General features: G+C 40.4%; 1 protein-coding gene and 1 long non-coding RNA gene across 15 annotated transcripts in view; one reads left to right on the top strand and one right to left on the bottom strand.

The window, feature by feature from the left end:
* ELMO1 (engulfment and cell motility 1) overlaps nucleotides 1–25715 on the bottom strand; it is a 594311-nt gene that overhangs the window by 220966 nt on the left and 347630 nt on the right. For all 14 annotated transcript variants that reach the window (XR_008660142.2, XM_055293399.2, XM_055293401.2 and 11 more), the window contains one exon: nucleotides 25338–25446. Coding sequence is in view for 13 of the 14 variants with exons in the window: in XM_055293399.2 (XP_055149374.1) it covers nucleotides 25338–25446 (109 nt within the window). In the remaining variant the exon portion in view is untranslated. The remainder of the gene's footprint in view (nucleotides 1–25337; nucleotides 25447–25715) is intronic.
* Nucleotides 783–16244, top strand: LOC129490026 (uncharacterized). Its single transcript, XR_008660143.2, has 3 exons — nucleotides 783–856; nucleotides 2901–2965; nucleotides 4475–16244. It is a non-coding gene; the product is annotated as an uncharacterized lncRNA (long non-coding RNA).

Here is a 25715-nt window from a genome sequence, read left to right as displayed (position 1 = left end):
ACCTTCCCCACTCCCCAGATTTAATTAAGCTAAAAAATTTAAGTACATTCAACAAGTAAGGAAGACAATACAATTTGATAACATCTTCCTTTATTTGGTGTAACTTGAAAAAAACAAAATTCATGCTACCATATTTTCTCTACTAACAATAGCTAAAAAAAGATCATGCCCCAGGCCCTTTAATTTTGCTAGTAGATTAAAATAAGAAAAATTCCCTTCAGGCAAAACTAACTTTGTTAATGCTCCCATTTCAAACATTATCTTAGGTCAGACATTACTTTGGAATATTATCCAGCTTTTAAATATACACACACACACGCACGTGTGCACACACGCACACAATATATATAATATTAGTATATTCAATTAAAAAGGTTCAGGAGAGCTCTTCAGCTGGGAGCTGAGGCTCAAGAGTAAACAAGTTCTTCTTGAGAATGAGGAGGAGTATTCTTTATTTTAAATCTAAAAGTATTAACTCAAAAAGAATCTAAAACTTACAAAAATTAGATACTAACCCAACTACTCTATAGGCTTTTGACAATTCAAAAAACAAAGAGTGTTAAAGTGCATGAAGCACCAAAAAAGGGTCTCCTCTGAAAATAGGGCTTGGGCCCTGATATGGTTTGGCTGTATTCCCACCAAAATCTCATCTTGATTTGTAACCCCCACAATTCCCGCGTGTTGTAGGAGGAGCCCGGTGAGAAGTAATTGAATCATGGGGGTGGGTCTTTCCTGTGCTGTTCTCATTATAGTAAATAAGTCTCATGAGATCTGCTGGTTTTAAAAATGGGAGTTCCCTGCACAAGCTCTCTTTGCCTGCTGCCATCCACGTACGATGTGACTGCCATGTGGAACTGTTAAGTTCATTAAACCTCTTTCTTTTGTAAATTGCTCAGTCTCGGGGATGTCTTTATCAGCAGCATGAAAACACACTAATATAGGCCCCTCAATACTTAACTTCTTATGAACTCGGAATGCAAATCAATATAGCTCTCTATTTTAATATCTTTAAAGCAGCAAACTACATAAGTAAAACCACCACTCCATACACATCCCAAATGAGGAATCATCCATCCCCCTTACTACTTAAAGAGTCAACCTTCATAGTTCCTACATCAATAACATGCGTCACCATTAACTACGAGGAGCCTGCAGTGAGCAGGTGCCACTGGTTTCTCTTCTTCATAAAACATAAGGCAGGTACCACTCACATGCAATTACAAAAGAACCAACCATTTTGACACACAAAATACACATGGACAATACATATGTCAAAAAATGTTTAACCTTTCTCATAAAATAGCCAAGAATAAGACAATATCTTGAACTCTCAAGTTGACAAAGAGGTTTCTTGGTTTTCTTTTATTGTTGCTATAATTTTATCATATCCCTGCTAAGGGGCCAGAAACATCAAAGGAAACTTTTCAGAGGGCAGTTAAGCAATATCTATCTAAGTAACTATACATGCCCACTGACTAGCAATTTCATTTCTAGGAATTTCTAAGTAAAGCATTAAAAATGAATCCTTTGCGTTAATTCTGGTGGTAGATATAGCCAGAGGTGTTTTTTACAGTAAAAATTTGGAAACAATCTCAATATATAGAAATAGACATCTTTTGAACATAAATTATGAGATATATATATATATACACACACACACAATGGAATGCTATCTAGTCATTAAAGAATATGCCCTTGAAGGACATTTTAAGTTATGGAAAGAAGTTATTGATGATAATTTTGAGGGAAGGAAAAAAGAAACCAGGATTCTGAACTTCAGAGGCAGTATGATCCCACATTTTTTATATATACATGTATATGCAAACATACGTATGTATGCAGATAATGTGAGGATAAAAATATAGATATAGTAGAGGCTGAAAGGGAACACATCACTATACCTACACTGTTATCTCATGGTGGCAGAACAGTAAGGGGCTTTAATTTTCCCCTTTAAATATCATTCCCATTTTCTAAAACTTCTACATTTTTAACAGCGGACAAGCATCTGGTTTTTATTGTTGTTTGTGTGTGTGTGTGTGTGTGTGTGTGTGTGCGTGTGTGCATGTTTTTTTTTTCCAGAGCAAGACAGGGTCTTGCTCTGTCGTCCAGCCTAGAGTACTGTGGCACTGTATCCTTCACAAACATATCATAGTTCACTGTGATGCTTAAACTCCTGGGTCTGTGCTAGGACTACAGGCACATACCACCATGTCCAGGTAATTTTATTTTATTTTTTGTAGAGACAGGGTTTTGCTGTGTTGCCCAGAGTTGTCTTCTGGCCTCAAGAGACCCTCCAGCTTTGGCCTCCCAAAGTATTGGGATTACAGGAAAGAGCCACTCTGCACTTGATCACTAAAATTTTTAATGTATTGATTTTATAATATTAAAATATATTTCTATGTATCTTATACAGTCCAGATTTTGTGTGATTTTTTAGGAGTAGGGAAATGACAAAAAAATTCAAGAACAATTATGTGACTATTTTAAAAAATGAAAATATTGATCTCAAAAGTTATAATACAGTATAATTAAATATATATAGTATAAATATATAGTATGCAAAATATATATTTAAGTATATAAATATATTTATATATCAATATACTATATATTTATGTAAATACATTTATTCATATACATTTATATATTTTATATATGCATAAATTCATATATAGGGTATAAATACATAGTATAACTTAAATATAATAGAAAATATTTGAAAATAAAATCTACGCTATGTCACTTGTCTAAACAGTGGTAGAAATCAAAGGATTACTGTGGGTAAAACAGCTTTATTAATATTCTGTTTTGTTTCTATAGAACTACTCTTTGCTCAGTAGCTTAAAATGATGTTAGAATATAAACAAATAAGAAATAATTCACGATTCATTTTTCAGTTATCTTCACTAGATCAATAAACTCCCAGTGCCTGGAATGAGATCTGCGACATAGCTGACATCCAGTAGGTATTTGCCTAATAACTCTGTGGCCCGGGTTCTTGGGAGGGTGAGGGGATGAAGACAAGAATCCTGGTGTCTTTGCTGTCCTATCTGAGTATCATGCTTGCAACACAGTAGGTGCCCCACAGAAGTGCACTGAATTATACTTAGCCTGGATCCAGGGCCCCCAGAGTTTTGTGTGGTGGTGGCAATAACCTGGCTGTGAATGTGGGGTTAATATTAGACCAGAAGCAGCTAGGGAGAGAACGTACCAAAGAGCAGAGTCAGAAGTGAGGAGGTTTAGCTTGTTTAGGGAGTTGCAAATGGGCAAAATGCAAGCTGATTTTGGTCGTTAGTTTTCTTTTGAATTGCATTAGAAATTTAAGGCAAAAAACAGGCAGAAGCCAGATTACAGAGACTTTCAAGGCCCAAAGCAGTAAGGGTTTTTCCACAGACCTTGGCTTGAATGGGGGTGAATGACTATTCAATCATTTTCTTATTAGTCAGGACCCTGAAATTGCTTTCTCATGCCGCACTTATTCCCATTCCCTGGATTGTGTGTAAGGATGTCCAGGAGCAGTAAAAGGTGTGTAACATTTAGCCGGGCGCGGTGGCTCACGCTTGTAATCCCAGCACTGTGGGAGGCCGAGGCGGGTGGATCACGAGGTCAGGAGATCGAGACCACGGTGAAACCCCGTCTCTACTAAAAATACAAAAAATTAGCCGGGCGCGGTGGCGGGCGCCTGTAGTCCCAGCTACTCGGAGAGGCTGAGGCAGGAGAATGGCGTGAACCCGGGAGGCGGAGCTTGCAGTGAGCCGAGATTGCGCCACTGCACTCCAGCCTGGGTGACAGAGCGAGACTCCGTCTCAAAAAAAAAAAAAAAAAAAAAAAAAAAAAAGGTGTGTAACATTTAGCCAGCCATTTCTGCCTGGGCTTTAGATACAGAGCTTTTACATAGATCACAGTTGATGGCTTTCATTTGGAAATTTTTTTTTTTTTTTTTTTTTGACATGGAGTCTCACTCTGTTGCCCAGGATGGAGTGCAGTGGCACGATCTCTGCTCACTGCAAGCTCCGCCTCCCAGGTTCACACCATTCTCCTGCCTCAGCCTCCTGAGTAGCTGGGACTACAGGCACCCACCACCACACTGGCTAATTTTTTTTTTTTTGTATTTTTAGTAGAGACGGGGTTTCACCATGTTAGCCAGGATGGTCTCGATCTCCTGACCTCGTGATCCACCCGCCTCGGCCTCCCAAAGTGCTGGGATTACAGGCGTAAGCCACCACGCTCAGCCTCATTAGGAAATATTTTAAACAGAACATTATCTTTCCAATAAAACACTGGCAAAACACTGAGACAAATGAGAAACACAGAAGCTGTTTTAAGGCCTAGCTCCAGGAGGATGAGACCAAGGTTCTATTTGGCAGCTAAAAGGATGGACACTGTCCTTTTATTTGAAAGATATGTCTTGTGGCTCCTTCTTATGTGCATGTAGGAAATGTCACACATTCTTCTTTTCTAATCTATCAAGAAGCCCTTCTAGGAGGGGGAGAAGCCTAGGGATATGGGGACATCACAAAGAGCCAGAAGTGGCACCAACAGAAAGGCTGTGAGCAGGAACTGGATGGTGACAGATGATGATCACCCTTCCTTGCATCACTGCGTGCCAGGCAACTCATCCCTTAAGATAAACCCTGACAGAAAATAATCAATTTGAATTTAAAAAAATGTGTAATGCATTCGTTAATGTGAAAACAGACAATGCTCTGTTGAGTAATTTCAAGGTGAATTGCCTTTTAATGGGGTGGGGGTTGAGGGGAACTTTTTAAACTCTTTCAGCTGTGACCTACAGTATGAAACACATTTTGTACTGCATCCCAGTACACAGGCAGATGAATGTAAAACTGATTTAATGAAACACTTCCCTTTGCTACTTGTGAGGCACTCTAAAAATTATTTTATTCCATTTTGAAACCACTATCCAAAATTCACTAAAGTGATTTTGTTACCCCCTGATGAGTCACTATTCGCAATTACTTCAAGAGAATAATCCATTTGACTGCCTCCTTCCAGTTATTTTTTTTCCTATTTCTTGAGATAAAAAGCCTCCACAACCACATCTCATGAACTACTCAAAGCTAGAAATCAAAGGACTCAAGGTCATGACCAAAGAGGAATACTCAAAAATGACAGAAATTATAGTATTATCTTAAGCATAAATACAGACAACCACGTGGCATGGGATCCGATGAAATAAGAATAAAGGTTCAGGAAACAGTCTCTTTTGCCCATCTCACCAGCCATGATGACCAGTGTTTTAAGAGAAAAACAACACAGTCAACAGCCAGAAGGTTAGATTGATCTTGTTTGGCTGTTTAAATTTGTTTCCTTACCACCTGAAAACCCAAACCTCTAGTCAGCCAAAATAGTTCAGTAAGTGTTATTGGCTATGATTCTAACTTTTCCTCAAGGCCAGGGGCAGCAAAGAATCTGGGGCTCCATCCCACATAAAGAGAACAAAGATCTTGAGTTCCGTTGGTGAGAATCTAGCAGCAGTAGGACCCATCTGCTGGTTTCTCACCTCCTTCGAACTGCCAGTGATGGTATCATCCTGAGGGTGCACAACCCCCCACCACAGACAGCCCCCAGAGGGCAAACTCCTGGCCAGCCGGGTTCCCAATGCTGCCTCCATCAGGATGATAGTGACAGGCAATAACTGCTGAGCACAGGCTGTGTGTCTGGCACTGCGGCTAAGAGCCTTCCCATTGCCTTCTACCAGCCCATGTGACTGCCTGTGCTGACTGGGAGGTTTTACGGATTATTTACTGTCCCAATTATGCCCCCAGCAACAAAGAATTTAACTTTCTAACAAACCTGTCTTCTGTCCAGTTCAGTATGGTAGCCACTAGCTGCCCCACTCCAACCCGTGCAGCCTCTCCAAGCTTTACATGCATGTTGGATTAAAGGACAATCTTATACTAGAATTGGAATGGAACTGATACTAATTATGGGGCAGATGGTGCTGGCGGGAGAAAAGCTGCAAAGAAAGATATGCAAATATGCAATTCAATACAGTGTGATACGTGCCTCAACAGGCGGAAGGGCAGGATTAAGCCCAGGTCTCAGGGAGCTGTGCCCTCAGGGAGAAAGGCTGAGAAGTGGGTCTGAATTGTACAAGCACAGGGATGGAAAGGACATTCTGGAATGAGGACCCAGTGTGGGCCATGGCCCAGGGTGAAGAGGAAGCACATCACACAGAGATTTCTGGGGCGTGGAGGTGTTGCAAAGAAGTTTGGGCTTCAGCCTAAGAGGAATCGTGGCCCAATAAGGGGTTTTAGACAGGTCTTACAATGCTGTAGGAAAAAATACACAGTTGCCGGATGAAGCAGGGGTAGATTGGAGGGGGCGAGTATGCAGGCCATACAATGGTGATCTGAATTAGAGTGACGGGAGTGCATATGCAGAAAAAGCAGGAGATTTAAGAAATATGGGTACTGAATTAACAGGACGTGGCCACTGGCTGGCTGTGGATGTGAGGCAGTGACTGAAGATGGCAGCAAGTTTCAGGTGCCAACAATGGGGTAAATGGCGACCCCAGGGGTCAGGAGGAGCCACAGGTAGAGAGAGGAGCTAGTGCATTTTCACTTTTTCTTGATTGCAGGAGCCAGGCCTTCCAGTCTAACCCACTGTTATGGAGAAATGAGCCAGAGCATACGAGCAAAGGGGAATGTACCTCCTGCCTTCGTGAGTAAAGGGAAAGAAACCTACATAGGAAGCATGAATATTTATACATTTAGTTTGATATTTTCCTCTTTTATTTTTTATGTCATAAGTAACGTCTATTCATTATCAAAAATATAAAAAGTACAGAGAAGCAGAATCAGGATGACCTAGTCAGGTGGCCCAGCAGGCACAGTGCTGCAGGCCCATGATGCTTTCAGAGGCCCCTGAAAATATTTCAAGTTCAATTTAAATCAGAAGGAAAACGTAAATAGAATAATGAATATATAATAATGAATCTGGCCACGATTATATTCATCTTTATAATAATGCAGTCATAAAATGTTAAGTTTTAATACTGTTTTATGAAGGAAGGGACCCACAAAGGCAAAAGTACCTAGGGCACATGAAAGTAATAATATGGCTATAGTGTAGATGAAGAAAGAGCATCCATAAATCCCTAGCTATAAATCTCTACCTATAAATCTATCATAAATATGCATAAATCTACCACGCCTACATCTGTAAGTCTCTCTCATGTCTATATCTATTAATAATCCATCTATCTTAATACCTCCCTATATATGATCACCTCAAATCCCACCATCTCAGTTAGGTTTCTTCCTCTACTCCCAATTTTTTAATTAGTTCAAAAACTGCCTTTTATCTGAATCTACATGACTGCTCAGTGAAGTGCAAATGCTTCAGCCTTTCTAGGGGTTAATTTGGTAAATAAATAAAAAGCTTTAAGATTTCAGATCATTTGACACAGAACTTCTTCTAAGAATTAATTTACAGGAAATAATCACATAGAATTACAAGGATGTTCATCACAGTGCTATTTCTCATGAAAAAGGGAAATGTCCTTAAATATCCTGCAACGAGTCTAGTCAAGTTAATTAGAGTAGATACACACAACGGAACACTAAGCAGACATTAAATAATGATACAATTATATTTTTGTTATCGTGGATAGTTACAATATATTAAATAACAGAATATTTAAAAATACATACCTTAATCCTGTTTTAATGCCCAAAAAGTGTAGAAAAGTACATATGAATCCCTCTTGGTTGCACAGTAATAGATAATTATTGGTTCTGCTTCTCTGCATGTTTAAATTGTTTTAGCATTGAGCATATATTACCCGTGAATTTTAAAATACTAAAAGTATGCACTATCTAATTCAGAATCTGTTGGAAGACACTTGGCTAAGGAAATTATTAAGATGTGTGTAAAGACAGAGATACAGGTCTCCTTCTTCATCAAATTTTCCCTCTCTACCAAATCTTCCCCAAGAGCATATAAACATGCTGTTATTTCTCCCACCAATAAAAAAAATCTCACTTGACTATAACTTCCCTTCCAGCTTCCACCTTATTTTCTGTATCACTGTGAAGCAAAGCCCCTTTAAATGGTCATCTATATCAGTACCTCTCAAACTATCTGCAGTGAAAACCAGTTTGTTTTCAATGTCTAACTTGTTGATTAGAAACAGACCCTCCTGAAAAAGTATAATGAAAATTAACCACTAGAAAAATGATCATGGGCTTGAAGGCTGTGGTGACGTCAAATGGTGCAAAAGTTTCTAAAAGCCTCCTCTTCACTAACTCCTCACAGCCATCAGCAGCCCACACTGAGCAACACGCATCTCTACTGATTGTCCCATTGCCTCTGCCCCTGCTTGCTCTTAACCCATCTAGTTGGGCTCTCTCCTCCCCCACTCCAGTGAAATCACTCTTGTTCAGGTCACCCTGACCTCCACCTTACTAAAAATCAATGATCAGATCTCAGTCCTCATTTAACCCCATCACCTGCAATCTCTCCTTCACCTTGAATTGAACTTTCTCTTGAGTTTCTTCCTATGCCCCTGGAGCCCCACTCAATTCCTTCCCCAGCCTCCTCTTCTCCCAAGCCTCTAAATCTTGGGGTGCTCTAGGGATCAATTCTAGGGCCTCTTCGATTCTTTCATTCAGTCTCATAGCTTTAAATATTATCTACATACTGTTGATGCTCAAAGTTAAATCTCCAATTCAAAACCATCCCCTAAACTCCAGACACATATATCCAATTATGAAATCAACATCTCTAATTAGATGTCTAAACAGCATCTCAAAATTAACACAAACGAAACAGAACTCCTAATCTTCTATGCCCCCCATCAATTTCAGTGATGACTCCCTGCTTCTAGTCATCCATCCTTCACTCCTCTTATTCCCCACTCCACATCCAATCAGCCAGGAAAATCCTGTTGGCTCTACCTTTAACATAAATCCTGAATCCAACCTTTTTACAATACCACCACTGCTAACACTCTGGTTCAGGACACCATCATCTCTCAACTTGCTTATTGTAGTGGGGTATATTAACTTGCTCTCCCACAGTCTAATCTCAATAGATGAGCCACACAATTCTTTGAAATTATAAATCATATAATGTCACATGTATGCTCAATCTGCCCAACAGCTTCTCTTTCTATGTAGACCAAAAGCCAAATTGGTTACAAGGGCCTACAAGCACCTGAAGAATCTCTCACCCACTATCCCACTTTTATTTTTTTTTTTTTTTTGAGACAGAGTCTTGCTGTGTCACCCAGGCTGGAGTGCAGTGGCATGATCTCGGTTCACTGCAATCTCTGCTTCCTGAGTTCAAGCGATTCTCCCGCCTCAGTGTCCCAAGTAGCTGGGACTACAGGCGCCTGCCACCACGCCTGGCTAATTTTTTTTTTTTTAATTTTTAGTAGAGACAGGGTTTCACTATGCTGGCCAGGCTGGTCTTGAACTTCTGACCTCGTGATCCACCTTCCTCACCTTCTCAAAGTGCTGGAATTGCAGGTGTGAGCCACTGTGCCTGGCCACCCTCTACCCCACTCTTATACTATCTTCCCCTGGTTCTCTCTGCTTCAGCCCCACTGGCCTCTGTGTTGTTACTTTCTCATGGCAAACACCCATGCCTCAGGGTCTTCACATTGGCTGCTCCCTCTTTCTGGAAAACTCTTTTCCAGACACTATCTTCCTCACTTCCTCACTTCATTCATAATTTTGATCAATGTCACCTTCTCAATGAGGCAATCTCATGAGTCCTCCCTTTTCTGCTGCATTTTTCTCCATTTTTCACCATATGACATACTTCTTTATCTGTTTATTATCTTTCTCCAACTAAAATATATGCTCTTTAAGGGAATGGAGAGTAGTCAGATTATTTCACTGCTATAGCCCCAGTGCTAACATGTTAAGTGTATTAACTGAGCAAATGTTCATCCCGGTGCTCTTTATAAGAAAAAAAATTTGCAAACAATATAAATACCTGTCAATGGGAGACATACTTTCATAAAATGAAATACTATTTATATCCATATCCACAAAATGACCCTATCTATAAAATGGAATACTATGCAATTATTAAAAGCTTGAATGAAATACAAATGAACATATTTTCTGAAAGATGTCTCTAACACATTAAGTGAAAAGAATCAGGATATAAAGTAATACGCATATTAGTTCATTTTTATAATAAAATCACATAGGAGAATTTGGTACAGTATATGTGATATGGTTCGTCTGTGTCCCCACCCAAATCTCATCTTGAATTTTAGCTTCCATAATTCCCAAGTGTTGTGGGAGGGACCCAGTGGGAGATAAATGAATCATGGGAGCAATTTCCTCCTTACTGTTCTCATGGTAGTGAATAAGTAAGTCTCACGAGACAAGGGGAAACCCCTTTCACTTGGCTGTCATTCCCTCTTGGCCTGCTGCCATGTAAGACGTGCCTTTTGCCTTGGGCCATGATTATGAGGTCTCCCCAGACAGGTGGAACTGTGAGTCCATTAAACCTCTTTTTCTTTATAAATTACCCAGTCTCAGCTATGTCTTTATCAGCAGCATGAAAATGGACTAATACGATGTGCATTAAGGTAAACTCTTATCTAAAACAAAAACAAAACAAATGATGAAAACAATGAGCCCTGTGAGGCCTTACATTTGAAGTTTCTTCTGATGATGGTAATGACACAGAAAAGCAGCAGGATGAATTCTCACTCAGGCAAGTCGATGGGAAAATAAGTGAGTGCATTTTGGTAGGATTCTTATGGACTCTGGTAAAAAGCAATTTCTCAAACAATTAAATTGCCAATAAAAGACAAAGAAACATGAGAGCTATGCTTCTTGGGGATAGGTATGACTTGCAGAAATGTTAATAGCATTTGCATTTAGGTTCATTTCTTCCTCCATGTGTCAGGTTTATTCAAACACTGCTGTTTCCACCTAAAGATGGGCCAGCCCCCAAAAGCTGCACTGGCATTATAACGGAGTGGCCACCAAACCTAGCCCAGAGGATGCTTACATGGGAAAATAGAGGGGGAGAAATAATGAAAATAGAGGGATTTTTTTTTTTTTTTACCACTTCCTATATCTGTTCTGGCAAAATTAATGTTTAATTCCTCTCAAAAGATTCTGATGGTTGATACTTCAAAGGAGAAAAATATGCAGAATGAGAAAAGCATATTTCACAGCCAGGTACGGTGGTTCATGTCTGTAATCCCAGCACTTTGGGAGGCCAGAGCAGTTGGCTTGCTTGAGTCCAGGAGTTCGAGACCAGCCTGGGTAACATGGTGAAACCCTGTCTCTACCAAAAAAAAAAAAAAAAAAAAAATACAAAAATTAGCTGGGTGTGGTGGCATGTGTCTGTGGTTCCAGCTACTTGGGAGGCTGATATGGGAGGATCATTTGAACCTAGGAAGCAGAGGTTGCAGTGAGCTGTAACTGCATTACTGCACTCCAGCCCGGGTGACCCTGTCTCAAACAAACAAACAAACAAACAGAAAAGCCCATTTTGCTTAATTCTCTGTCCAAAAGCTGAGAGTCGTCATACCTGCATGGGAGAGGTAAGTCCTTTGATCCATGCTTTGAGGTTGCCTATTCCCCAGGAGCCCTTTATAACAAGGCCTGTGGGCACTTCCATAATTCTCTTGTACAAAACGGAATAGCCAATTCAGGTTATACATATGTCACTCAAGAACAGGTGACAACAAAGTTCAAGTATAACTAATGTAGTGGTTACAGTCAGCATATTGGTTACATAACAAGGAGTACCATAGTAGCTTTAGAGCTGGTGGCCACCTGGACATCCCAGCATTTCCCCGCCTAGGAACATGAGGACCATACAGGAGACGCTTGTCTAGAGCTGCTTGGTAGTGGAGCCAGAACTAGAATCCAGGTCTTCTAATGCTTAATCTCTCTCAGGCACTGTGAGTGGCTCTTGCCACCCCAGAGTAATATCCACTTAGCCATGATCTGAATTCCCAGGGAAGGGTAGGTCCAAACTTGGGAGGGGGCCATTGGGCCGCCTAGGAATCAACTGCAGAGTCTATTAAGCTTGCTGATTTCTGGATTCCCCTGCAGGAATTTGCATTTCACAGAAGCTCCCTGAAGTGAATCTGATACACAGCCAAGTCAGGAATCACTGGACTAAGTTATACAAGACAGAAGAGCAAAGAAACCAGCAGATTTCCATTTTAAAAAATGCAAGTCATTCTCCTTACTCACTCTATAAAAAAAAAAAACACGGAAATATGTAATTATAAAGCTCAAAATAGCTTCTTCACGGAAAAAAATGTGATTCACACTTCTAAAGATGCTCAGGCCACAGCTGCAATCTGTTCTTGTGGCCAAAACCCTTGGGAAGCCAAATTAAGGGAAGCCACATTGGGCTTGTTTGCTGGGATCTAAAACTGTGTCCTGCTCCTGTCCTGCTCCCTGCAGACAGGCCAGAAAGCCCTCTCTGGGAGGAAGAGAGCGAGCTCACTCCAGAGAGAGGTAGCCAGAAGACCTACCAGCTGGAGCTGCCCCTGATAGCCTGGCTTCCTACAGCCACCATCTGAGGGGACCTGGCTCCCATCAAGTCCTGGTGGATAGGTGCACCTGCTGAGGTGGAGGCATCTTTGGAGAAGTGCTGTTTACTGGCCTCTCGGAGTCCTCACTGGAGTCCTGCCTAGAACAGAGATTGAACTCTGTGCTGGTTAAAGTCGAACCCATTTCCCATAGAGCGGGAGTGGGTAGAAAAAAAGCAGCAAGCTGAGAGCTGTCTGGAGGCAGTTGGGGATATAATAAATTAGGAAGTCACACAGCTGTGTGTTCTGAAACACAAGATTGAAAATAGATCATTTTTTTCCCTCTTGGGGGAACATACTGTAGTGTTGATATTTTCTAATTCAAATTTGGACTCAGTGGGCCTTCTCAACCAAATTACCCTGAGGAGGGGGGGAGGGAGAGGGATGAAGAGGAGCCCTTTAGTATAACTCATTCTCACTTATTTTAGAAGAAAACAAGAATGTTGTTTGAGAGGTTTCAGGGTAAAATGCAAAGTTTATTAAAAATTTAGCAATGTCTGAAGAATATTTTTGGAACTGACCCTGAAGCAAACAGAAAGCTACTCTATTCATGCAACAAACGCTTATTAAATGCAGACTACATGTAAAACACTGGGCTAGAAGTTAAAATGGAAGATGAATTCACTATGAGTCTAGTCCTCAAAGGGCTTACAGTCTGTAAGGAAGACAAGATATTTACAAAGAAAGTGAAAGCAATGGGTGATAGCATTGCACCATAGTTAAGGGCAAACAGCACAGGAGAATCTCACAATAATTCACTCCATCTAATACCTGCACCATCTCAGTCTACTCAACCTCTACCTTCATCTCAGGTTCCTTATTTGTAAATGGAGATGTTGCAGGGGTTAACAGAGGTAACGTGCTTATTATTGACTCTGGGAATTCTCTGTTACATAGAAGGCATCCAATAAACGGCAGTGGTCTCCCTCTTTTTAAAAAAGCAAATTCCTTTTTTTTTTTTTTTTTTTGAGATGGAATCTCACTCTGTTGTCCAGGCTGGGGTGCAGTGGCATGATGTTGGCTCACTCCAATCTCTGCCTTCCGAGTTCAGGCGATTCTCCAGCCTCAGCCTCCCAGGTAGTTGGGATTACAGGCTCCCACCAGCATACCTGGCTAATTTTTGTATTTTAGTAGAGACGAGGGTTTCACTATTTGGCCAGGCTGGTTTCAAACTCCTGACCTCATGTAATCTGCCCGCCTCAGCCTCCCAAAGTGGTTGGATTACAGGTGTGAGCCATCGTGCCCAGCCAAAATCAGCAAGTGGTTTTTGATTGAAGTTCAAGTGCCCAAGGCTGGGAGACCTGATTGGCATCGACCTTCTAATCTACTCAACCACCAGGTAAATCTTTACAACCAAAGGCTCCAGGTTAAGGATGAGAAATAAAAGCATTCTAGAGCTTTCTGTCCTCAGCTGCTCCCCTAACCACTGCAGACTCCCTGAGAGAAAAACTGACACTATAGGAAGCCACAGTGTCTGCAAAAAGTGTGTTAACGACTTTAGCTGTGGGTATGCTTCTGTTTTGTTTTTTTATTTTTTTTCCATTTGTTTGTTTCACTCATGCATATTTTGGTTTTGAAAACTTTACAGTTAGCATTTCGTCATCTTTTCAGTGCAGTCTGACATCCTGATTTCTGTTGTTTTACTTTATTTTAGTGAGGTTAGTTTATTTTACCATCTATTAGAATCTTCTAGCATTCTGCTTATACTTTCCCTCCAATTTCATGCTGCCTTCCATACTAATATTCTACTCTTACAACTTATGAGGACTTTGAAGGGTATGGCCTGGTACATCACGATCCTACAAGAAATGCTGATGACGGTGATTACTGCTTCAGAAAAAAAAATAACCCTTGGGTCCAAGCTTGAGATTTAGAAGAGACTGGCATCTCTGGAACTAGGGAAAGATGGTTTTTGCACTTTACACCTTTGGAATGAGACTAGTCACTTTGATACTCATTTTACTGATGAGACGTGATGAAGCCATCCTGCAAATGGCCTCCGTCATTGATTGGAATCCTGTTACATTTGTGATTTTGTTTTATGATGTTTCTCCTGCTATAAGATGCTTGTATCCTGAATTTAAACTTCCTCATGTATATAACCACCGGTATTTTAGGAAAACGGCATCCACTAGCATTGGAAAAGACCAGAAGGGAAGGTGGATGTAAGTTTCATCCAAAGAAGGTCCCTGACAGCAACACCGTTGACCTGCTTTGGGAAGAACTAGGTGGTAGTGAGTCTCTCTCAAATCTCTAAGGGCAAGCAGAGGTGCTCAGCCAGGCTCCGGACACCATTTCCAGATGGAGCCTCACTCTGTGGCAGCAGAGTCCCTTCCTCCTCCACAGCCCTCCCGGGCAAGCCTCCTGCCAGGCAGGGCTCCAGCACCTTTTGCTCTTTCAGACACAAGAGGCCAGAGTTAGAACTGATTTAAAATACTTCTATTTTGAATTTTTCTTCAAGTTATGTTTTTTAAAACAATTTTTTTTGGCTAAAACATTTTTGTAACAATACATGACTGTGTGTGTGTGTGAAGAGAAGGAGAGAAAAAGAGGGTGAATGATAAAACATATGTGGCAAAATGTTGACGTAACTATAGATGAACCTGAGTGAATGAGTTATTTTGGCCGGGTGCAGTGGCTCACACCTGTAATCCCAGCACTTTGGGAGGCTGAGGCGGGTGGATCACTTGAGGTCAGGAATTCGAGACCAGCCTGGCCAGCATGGCAAAAACCCATCTCTACTAAATATATAAAAATTAGCCCAGTGTAGTGGTGCATTCCTGTAATCCCAGGTACTCAGGAGGCTGAGGCAAGAGAATTGTTTGAACCCAGGAGGCGGAGGTTGCAGTGAGACAAGATCGCACCACTGCACTCCAGCCTGGGCAACAGAGTGAGATCCTGTCTCCAAAAAAAAGAAGGAAATCTTCTAACTTTCTTGCCAAAAAAAAAAAGTTTTAAAAATATATTTTTATTTACATTATTTTTCTATGGCTATTCTTTATATCAATTCTCCCTTACCAATTCTCATACCCTTATTCTTTCAAATAAAGTCTAGAGTCATTCTGTGAAGTTTCCACCCTAATTCCCAGTGGTAATTTGGAATGTGATATGAGCCTGTCCACTAATGTAGAGGAACTTGCATCTTTTTCACATTGTTTTCTAACCAGGAAGAAAACATTTTGCTTCTCTATTTATTTGAAATGTCTATTGTATATTTTGGTAAAGTCTTACAGTTTTCTTCACCTAAGTTTCCAAGATGTTTTCCATTGGGATTATTCCAAAGTAGTTTACATTTTCATTGCTACTGTTAAATAATCTTTTTTTCCATTTTATAATTATTGCTGACATATGGAACATCTACTAAGTTTTGTTTATTCACTATGTAGCTACTCTTCTAAACCACATTAGCTTATCCTTTGCTCCTTCAGGGATAGAAAGTCTTATTACCTACAGTTTAAAATATTTGTTTCTATCGATGAACTCTACCTCTAATGTGTTTGTAAGTTTTCCAGATCAAGGAGAAATAGTAATGGTGAATAATATCAGCATCATACAGCATCCCAGTTTAGTCTCAGTTTTTGATGGGAAAGCTGTTTTGGTATCTTCATTTTAAGAATGATGCTAGCTTGTCACTTTCTGGCAGATTTTTTTTTTTAATGATAAGAATGTGTCCTAGTCCATCATCTTTAACAAATGTATTAAATATTATGAAATACTATTTTAACATTATTGGGTTTAAATTGAAATTAGCATCTGGGTTTTCACATTGAGCTTATTCGTGTGAGATGGAGCACTGACCTGTTTCATATTTTCAAGCTCCTCTTGCTTCCCTGAGACAAATGAATATTTGAGTCAAATTCAGTGTCCACTGCTAGCAAATGCAAAGGCTTTTGTAACATGTACTTTGCTAATATTCATCATCCATTTTTTCATTTTACTTTTTATTTGCCCTGGTTTTTACCATTTATCATTATTTTTTATCATCTTCAAGGTTTCCTATAAACCACCCCAATTTTCAGGGGAAGTGAGGCCAGGAATGAAAGAAAAAGAAAAGAGTATGTATTAATAAACAGTAGAAAGCATAACAGAGAGACACAGATAAAGTGCTACAGGAGTTCTGAGGGAGCTGTTATGCCCTCCCACAGTAAGGATGAGGTGAGGAATCAGAACGGTCACCCAAACGATGCTTGAGATGAACCAGAAGTGTTTCTATAAGACGTAAGAAGACAATGGGAGCCTGTGCCTTTCAACAGGTCTGTATCTCTCATTACCAGCTTGGGCAAATCTACCAGGCTCACCTCTTAGCCATGACCTCTAAGAGACAACAGGAATGGATGCGGATTGGGGCCAGCTATATCTTTTCAGAAATAATGTAAAAAGGAGTAAGTCCTTAAAAAGTCTATGATAAATATTTTCATCCATTTATAATTGAGATGTGCTTGGTATAGTCTCCTTTTAAACTGCCAAGTTCAGTTGCTTTCTGTAACCACTTCCTATGGGGATGAACATTTTCCTGCAGTTTCAGAAGTATCTCCAAGTACTGCCTTCTGAAACACAAACAAAGCACCACAGAACTTCAGACTCTTAGGATATCCACAAAATGCACAGAAACAGTTGGCTTTGCAGCAAGATGCATCTTGGTATCTCTAAGCTTGTGCATATTCAAGCTAATTTATTTCTTCCACAAATAGGGCATTTTACAGTTAACAAAGCACCTTAACTAACATTGCCTCACCTGATTCTCAGATGAGAATGACGACGATCATGACTGATGATGATGATGATATCCCTATGTTACAGATGGGGATAGTAAGGGGCAAGATGAAGGTTAACCATCATGGCAAAAGTCCTCATATCAACTATGCCTATCACAAGGGCTTCTGATTCTGAATGCAAGAATTTTACATGAAGTTCTCTCCTGCCTTGGAGAATGCTATTATAAATCCCACTATTAGTTTTATAATTATTTAAAACCATCACCTTCAAATGACTTCTATGCTGTCTCCTATGATGATTTTAATTTAGACCAAAAGTGTCTGCAACTTCCTAATGTCAAAGTTAGGCTTTAGAACATTTGTTTTGTTTTACTTTAAACTTAATGTTGAAATAGAATATAAGTGTAGAATGTGAAAATTCAGGGCAGAATCAAGATCTGAGAGCATTCCACTTTGCGTAAGCAAGAGTACAAGCCCGTATGTGGAGAAAAAAAAAAAAAAGGTCCTTAAGCGATTTAATTGTTAAAAGCTAATTTTCTTGAGTTTTCTTTAGCCAGAATGTTTTCCCCAAGAATGAAAGTGATGGATGGTACTTCTCAAGGTACGAAAACACCAATGTCCCAGAGTTAAGTGTCTATTCTAATTGCTGCTGCACTCCAAACAGTCCTTCAGGTTGCTCATCTGTGTTATTTTTACTTGCTAAAGCAGAGGTGTCCGGGTGATGAATTATACAAGGTGCTCCACTCGGCACCACTGGTGTATTATAATAAATATTGCCATGGAAAGACAAAGTAAGGAAATGGTGAACATTTTCATAGTGTGTAATGTAGGTTTCTTTCTTGCTTTTTTTTTAAAAAAAAGATAAGTAGTTATTAAATTATAATCTAATTATAGATGGTCAAACAGGTGAATTTGGCAAAACTGTTTCAAGGCTTCAATCACAAATGTATGTCCATTCTGCTCTTCAAAATACACCTGAGAATAATCCCCACACAAAAGCATAATTGAAGCAGTGGAAATATCCATTTGCTAAAAGGACAGTAATGCAGTGGAGCCCTAGCATCTTAGTGATGAAAGAAGAAATGCATTATAATCAAACCTCAATTTCCATTTTTCTGCAATCTTTGATATTGCTACATTTAAAAAGATACAGTGCATTTCCCCAATTCTCAATGAAGACAAAATGACAAAGGACTGTAATCTGGCTTCAATTTGTTATAGTTTTCTGCATCAGTAAGGACACTGCAGAAAAGACCGTAAAGAGACAGAATTAAGGGTTTCAAGTAATTATTTCTCCCATCTTAACAGAACTCCGGTTTTCTTTAGATATCTAACATCCTGTGGTCACATAACATACTCAGGAGAGGTATGTTATACTAATGGGTAATGGCTAATGGCTAATCCAACCTCTGGACAGTCCCATTCCCTGTCCATGGCTGGGCTAGGCACAGTCACAGGCCACAGTGTCAGCCAAGAAAACATGAGAGAAAGTGTGCTGAAAGTCTTCCAAAAACACTTCTACACACCTAAAAGAGATCCACCGGAAAAGATGGCCTCTTGTTCCTCTGACTATGTGAAGGTAGCCATCATCTTGCTACCAGACACAGAACAGAAAGATGAAAATAACTTGGGTCCCTAATGACATCACCAGACAGGTATGCTAACCAGCTCTAGGATCTACGCAACTCTGGACTTATGCAATACATGTTCTTGGCAGGACATTTTGAGTTGAGATTTCTACTATTTGTAGCTGAAATTGTCCTAACTGCTGCATTATTAGGCCAGGGCTGGGGTGAGTCTGTACACCATCATGCTCACAAGTTCTGTCACACCCAGAAAATATAATCTAATTCTAGCATGTTATGCCCATAACTGGGACATTTCTTTTCGTTATTAAAATCCTTCTATTGGTTTCCACTGCCTGTAAGGTAGTCAAAACTCTCTGCATGGCAAATACTTGTGATCTGACAACTGCTTCTGCTAGCACCTCTGCCCTTTGCTTCCTCCCTCAAACCTTCTGCATTAACTACACGGAACTAGAATTCCTTGAACCTCCAGGTCTTCTAGCCTACCATTTCTCACTGCCTGGAATTTTCAACAGCCACCTCCCACCATCCATACAGCCATGCCTGCCTGATGTCTCTTTGTCTTTGTGAACCCCACATGCAGGTATCTCTTCTTCTCTATCACACCTTGCAAGACTCTCCTTTCCCCAGCCCTGCCCAGTTCTTCACAAACAGAAGGAACCAAGTATTGCCTCTCAGAGATATGAATGTGACTCAAATGTAATGTTACAAATGGGAAAATGTTTTATAATCATTTATTTATGTGAAGGACCCTCCAGTTAGTGTGAGCTGCCTGAGGATGGAGAATGGGTTCTAAATCCATGTCCACAGTGACCCTGATCCTGACTCATAGAGGAGCCCTACAGTTATTAAGTGAATAAATGAATGAGTGAGGAAAATAAAATATCTTAGCTCTACCTGACATTGGAATATAACTGGGTAAGGTTCTACCTATTCAAAAGAGAGTAATTGACCCATTTGTACCAGAAATCAAGTATTCCTGGCACTCATCAACAATGTATTTATTTACTTATATTTTTAGTTTTTTGAGGCAGAGTTTCATTCTTGTCGCCCAGGCTGGAGTACAATGGGGCAATATCGGCTCACTGCAACCTCTGCCTTCTGGGTTCCAGTGATTCTCCTGCCTCAGCTTCATGAGTAGCTGGGAATACAGGCATGTACCACCATGCCCGGCTAATTTTGTATTTTTAGTAGAGATGGGGTTTCACCATGTTGGCCAGCCTGGTCTCAAACTCCTGACCTCAGGTGATCCACCCGCCTCGGCCTCTGAAAGTGCTGGGATTATAGGCGTGAGCCACCATGCCCAGCCAACAATTTATTATTTCTTTCAGGACAAGTGCTTTAATAACAACAATAAAAAATAGCTACCATTTCTTTTTCCCCAGCTAGGAGCTGGGCATTTTCTTAATGACTTCACATTGATAATAAGCGCATGTGTATTCATCTGTGCTATGCCTCCTGTCTTCTGTAAGGGCACCACTCCCTGCCCCCTCCACTCTCACTGACCCTGCACACACAAATATACCTCTTCTTCTGAAGACTTGCTCCTTTATTGAAATAGTCTGTTTTCACGCTGCTGCTAAAGACATACCCAAGACTGGGTAATTTATAAAGAAAAAGAGGTTTAATGGACTCAGCACCACGTGGCTGGGGAGGCCTCACAATCATGGTGGAAGGCAAAAGGCAAGTCTTACATGGCGGCAGGCAAGACAGAATGAGAATGGAGCAAAAGGGGTTTCCCCTTATAAAACCATCAGATCTCGTGAGACTTACTCAGTACCATGAGAATAGTACAGGGGAAACCACCCCTATGATTCAATTATCTCCCACTGGGTCCCTCCCATAACACATGGGAATTATGGGAGCTGCAATTCAAGATGAGATTTGGGTAGGGACACAGCCAAACCATATCATCCCTCAATCTTCAATCTTGTTCTTCTGACTGGGGCTGCCAATTATCCAATCCAGGCTATGGGGATATGTGACCACATCCAGGTCCCTAAGTATTCTTCTTTGTAATTTTTGAAATTGAAACTAAGAGAAAATATGTCTTGTTCATAAAAGAGCCTCATGAATAAAGCAGGTTAAAAAGAAAACTTTTAACCAATATATAGAAGATAAAGAAACAAGGGACATTGTTCCAGGCCCTAGATCCAGCTGTCATTTATGCCACAGCACCCTCCTCACCTCACTTAACTTTCAGTTTGCTCATGGAAAGTGAGGTTCTATCACTTGCAAAAAAAATTACCCATATTCTTTTTTTTTTTTTTTTGAGACAGAGTCTCGCTCTGTTGCCTAGGCTAGAGTGCAGTGGCGCAATCTTAGCTAACTGCAAGCTCCGCCTCCTGGGTTCACGCCATTCTCCTGCCTCAGCCTCCCAAGTAGCTGGGACTACAGGCACCCGCCACCATGCCTGGCTAATTTTGTATTTTTTGTAGATGGGTTCACTGTGTTAGCCAAGACGGTCTCAATCTCCTGACCTTGTGATCCGCCCGCCTCAGCCTCCTAAAGTGCTGGGATTACAGGCATGAGCCACCACATCTGGCCCCAAAATTACCCATCTCCTAACTAGGACAATATCCATTATCTCATTTAAGGCTCCAACCAACTGTGAGCAGCATGTATTATCTTTATCTCATAAATATGGAACCAGCGGCTCAGAACAGAGAAGAAACATTCTCAAGGCATACAGCCAGTGACTGAGCTGTGATTCCAGGATGGGTCATTCAGACGCCCAAATGCAATCACTCTACTTTCTTGCCTCTTTCTACAGTCTTTTTTTTTTTTTTTTTTGGCTTCCTAAATTCCAGTTTGAGCTCAGTAAACTCAGACATTATGCAGTAGGTGCAAGTAAGTCTTCCCTTCCCTAATAAACATAGATGCCATTGCTCTTGATTAACTCCTGAAGAGTGTTACAGCCTTCAACTGAATAACCTTGACAAAGTGCTCTGAGAATGTAAATAGACATTATTTTGGACCACGCTATTAGAGGTAACATTTACTTCTTGCAATGTCAATAATTGGGAAGCAGGAAAATAGTGCTGTTTTTTTTTTTAAAAAGCAACCTTAGAAAACTGTACATAAATATTTGGTATCAGTAATTAATTGAACATTAATATGTTTGCTTTAGACACCAAAATATAATTGGATTTCAGAAGTGGGTTTCCTCAAGAGACCAAAAATTAAAATCAAAAGAGAAACGCTTTCTAGAAAATTGGATCTTTCTACTTTTGTAAACATCCTTTCTCTCCAGCAGTTAGATTTTTAATTGACTACTTCTTTGGTCTTAGCACTTGTTTATAGAACTAAAGTGACCATGGTCTTCAAGGTTAATTATTAACACAAATCAGAGAAGTGCTCAGAACCATGAACTTAGGAATGGAGAAAAACAGACATATACAAACCAAGTGAAGATAGATTTGTGTGTAAATCTAATTTTCCTCAGAAGAAAAATAGGCATTTCTTTCAACATAAGGGTGTATTCAGATTAGCTTTGCATATTAGTAACTTATTTAATATGGCAATGGGCAAAAAGCAATCCATTAAAAAGCAATTTTGCTCTTACCACAGGGTGTTTTATCATTCGATGTCTAGCATTCAATCAGAATGTAACAATCCTTTAATATTTTATGAGCAGAAAACAACTCATTTAGGCATGTAGGCTTCAGAAACATGGATGTTTTTTGTAAGCCTTGACAAATTTCCAGAAGGGGCTTTGCAGATGATGGCAAGCGACAAGTCAAACTAAAAACTTAAACTTATGACTATCACAACATTGGGGAAATTATTCTTCAGGACAGATGATGGGCATATGTTAAAAAACATAATGACAAAACTCATAGGAAAAAGTATCAGTCCCAGCTCATTCTCCCACTTTCTGAAGTGTATAGGAAGTTTTCTGAACTCCTTCAGGGACAAGGACCATATCTGGTTCTTTTGTACCTGCAGGGTTGCTCATAGTCTGTGGCATGTTGTAAGTACTGGACAGATTTTCATTGAACAAATTAATAAATGTGTTTGTCATGTTAGGTGAAGAGAGACTGCTTTGACAATGCCAGGCCTCAGCTGTCCAAGCCCAGTCTTAATGCAGAAAATAGGCCTGAGTGAGTTGTGGCAGAATGTTGGGAGTCTTCTCTCCATCAGAAGGTGGGAGATGGAACAGTCTTCAGTGCATGAAGAGCATCTGTGGCACCTCCAGGGACCCGCAAGGTGTTTGCCTTCATCTCCACTGTTATTTCAGCCCACAAATGGAGTTCTGCCCTGATTCCTGGATTGACCACCAGGTCCTCAAAGGCCAGGAGTGCCACTCTACACCTGCCAGAGGTCAAGCCCTATCCCCTATTCTGTCCCCACCCCATCCCCAAGCACAAAATGAACATTCACCTGAGGAAGACTACCTGCCCAGACTCTTGCCAGCTGAGGTCCCCTCCACCCACTGGATGGGAACCCACTGACCCAGAGGCCAGCCCACATCAGGGTCATGTTTACCCTGCCCACACCTGCTCTGGAATTCAGCCATCTCTTCCAAGCTATTCCTCGCAGGTTGAATACAAGCTGTTCCCATAGAGCTCCTCTCACTGAGATCGCTGCAATTTCAGCCAGAAAATGAACACAACTACTCAAATCATCACCCAAAATACTACCAATCCATTTCTAGACATTCTGCTCTGGAGAGAACCTGGAGGTGTAGGAGCACAGTGTGGTTTGTGAGTAATTCACTCAGGGACACAAGGCCCTAAGTAGCAGAGCTGAACTCAGTTCCCCTCTATTCCCAGCAATCTCTACCTCCTACACCAGATCACTCTTCTGTGTTTACTTTTAGCAGGAAAGACATATGTCCCTTGGGCAAAGGAGAAGAGCAGATAGCTGGGCACGGCATGTCATAGAACACGAGTGAAGGTACACATGGAGAGTGGGCCTTCTGCTGCCATCAAGATGAGCATAAACAGCCAAAGGTTGTCATCAGAAAGGAGGGGACAACGAGGGGCAGTGCAGAGCAGTACCTTGGACACAGAAACACCTGCCTGGTAGAACACCACTACTGACTCCAGTTCCTGAAAATTAACTCCCAGATGATCCAGACATGCTTTCCAGCCAGCAATTTTCACCAATTTCCCCCATGAAATTGAGATAAACATGAAACAGTCACAGTTATCACATGGGGGAATTCAGCAGGATTTGTTTGATTTAGGACTTATATCCTTAAGCTGAGTAAACAGCGATACTGCAGACTGAAATCTCAGCGAGTTCGTGTAATTAGGGAGTAAGAAGGATAACTCAAGTCAAGGATCCACATAAACAGAAATCTTCACATTTGGTGAGCTGTAAACCAGAGTAGATGAATGCAGAGATCTCTCAGGTTACACTGCTACTGTTCCAACGCAAAAATGCTCATGTTCCATGTCATCATTGGCTGCTTCCTCCCATGAGCCCACACTGGAAGATGATAAAGTTTTCCACTTGGCCAACCAGGCTCAATTTCTTAGTATTTTTCCTTACTAAGTATTAAATTTTCTAGTTTATTTCAGCAGCACCTGTAGTCAGTTCTACGCTGTAAATAAAACATAACTCTCTTTCCAATGTAATCATCAGATTCCTCCCATTAATCATTTCAGGCCATTATTTTAAGCTCTTGAGCAGGCAACTGAATATTTATGTTTTCACAGTAATACCAAACACCCCAACATTTTTCTGTTATAAACAGTCTTTTCTGGTGCTCATGTTATTAAGTCTGTGAGGAAAGATTTATATGTGTGCTGGCTTCTAGATGTTGGATGGAATGGAAGTAAACCACTTTAAGAAGGTTCAACATCAACAGTGATAATGGGGACAGGTTAAATCATATCTACCTTCGTAGACTAAAGCCAAATTATGCCAATGAATGAAAGGCAAGAAAATTATCATCCTTTCTTTTTCTGTATGTACTCTCATACATTTTGTGATGTAAGAAAAAAAGCAATAAAAATATTGCTGACCACATTTTTCATTTTCAGCTACCCATTTTCTTTAATAATTTCTTCTTTCTTAGAGAAAGTATTCCAAACAACAGAAACACTGGGAGCAAGAGAATTTCATTAAAGTATTCAATTTTTCTTTATAGAGAAAAATTGCTTTGAAAGAAAGAAAAGAAAATGATCTACTGGTAGGTTATAAACTGGAATTTTAAAAAAGAAATCCATAGATATTTTTTTTCCTGAACAGAAGCAAGCCTGTTTTAATATGTACTCATTTTCGTGATACTTGAAACTCAGCCACAATTATCTGCAAATTTCTCCATTCCCATAGGTTTTAATCACATTTACTTCCAGACCAGACATGCAAAAGTATGTATGCTGTAAACCTGAGCCAAATAATAATCAACCTATCCACAGTGATGACCGTAAGAAGCTGTCGGCGTCTTGGGATTTCTTCGTACAGGTAGGGGCACAACCCTGGAAGCTTGGACTCTGCCAGCTTCACACCTATGTGGGAAATAAGTATACTTACGCAACTCGCCCACTTTCAAGATCTCACATAGCATCTTGGTCAGCTCTATACTACTGCGGCCAAAGGGACACTCATGCTTGTCTTCTCGGCTACTGTTCTCAAGCACAATCTGTAATGGGAAAGGGAACAGATTAGAAAGGAAATTCCATTGTGGAAAACATCAAGAATATCAACTTCATTCCAATAGATGAATACATAGATCCACTTCAGATCCCCAAACAAAGACTCTTGGGGCTAGGACAAAATAGTACTCCAAGTATACAGGACCGAAAAGTCTCATTTCTGCCCCCCTCAAATCTTTGACAACCCTCTTCAACCCTGTAAGAGGATATTTGGCTTGTTGGTTCCCATTTACACAGAGAAGCCTGTGGAGAGTAT

This window comes from Symphalangus syndactylus, chromosome 9 (assembly GCF_028878055.3).
Source record: "Symphalangus syndactylus isolate Jambi chromosome 9, NHGRI_mSymSyn1-v2.1_pri, whole genome shotgun sequence".
NCBI classification, from domain to species: Eukaryota; Metazoa; Chordata; class Mammalia; order Primates; family Hylobatidae; genus Symphalangus; species Symphalangus syndactylus.
Note: the sequence above shows the minus strand (reverse complement) of the source record. Positions and strands in the feature narration are given on the sequence as shown.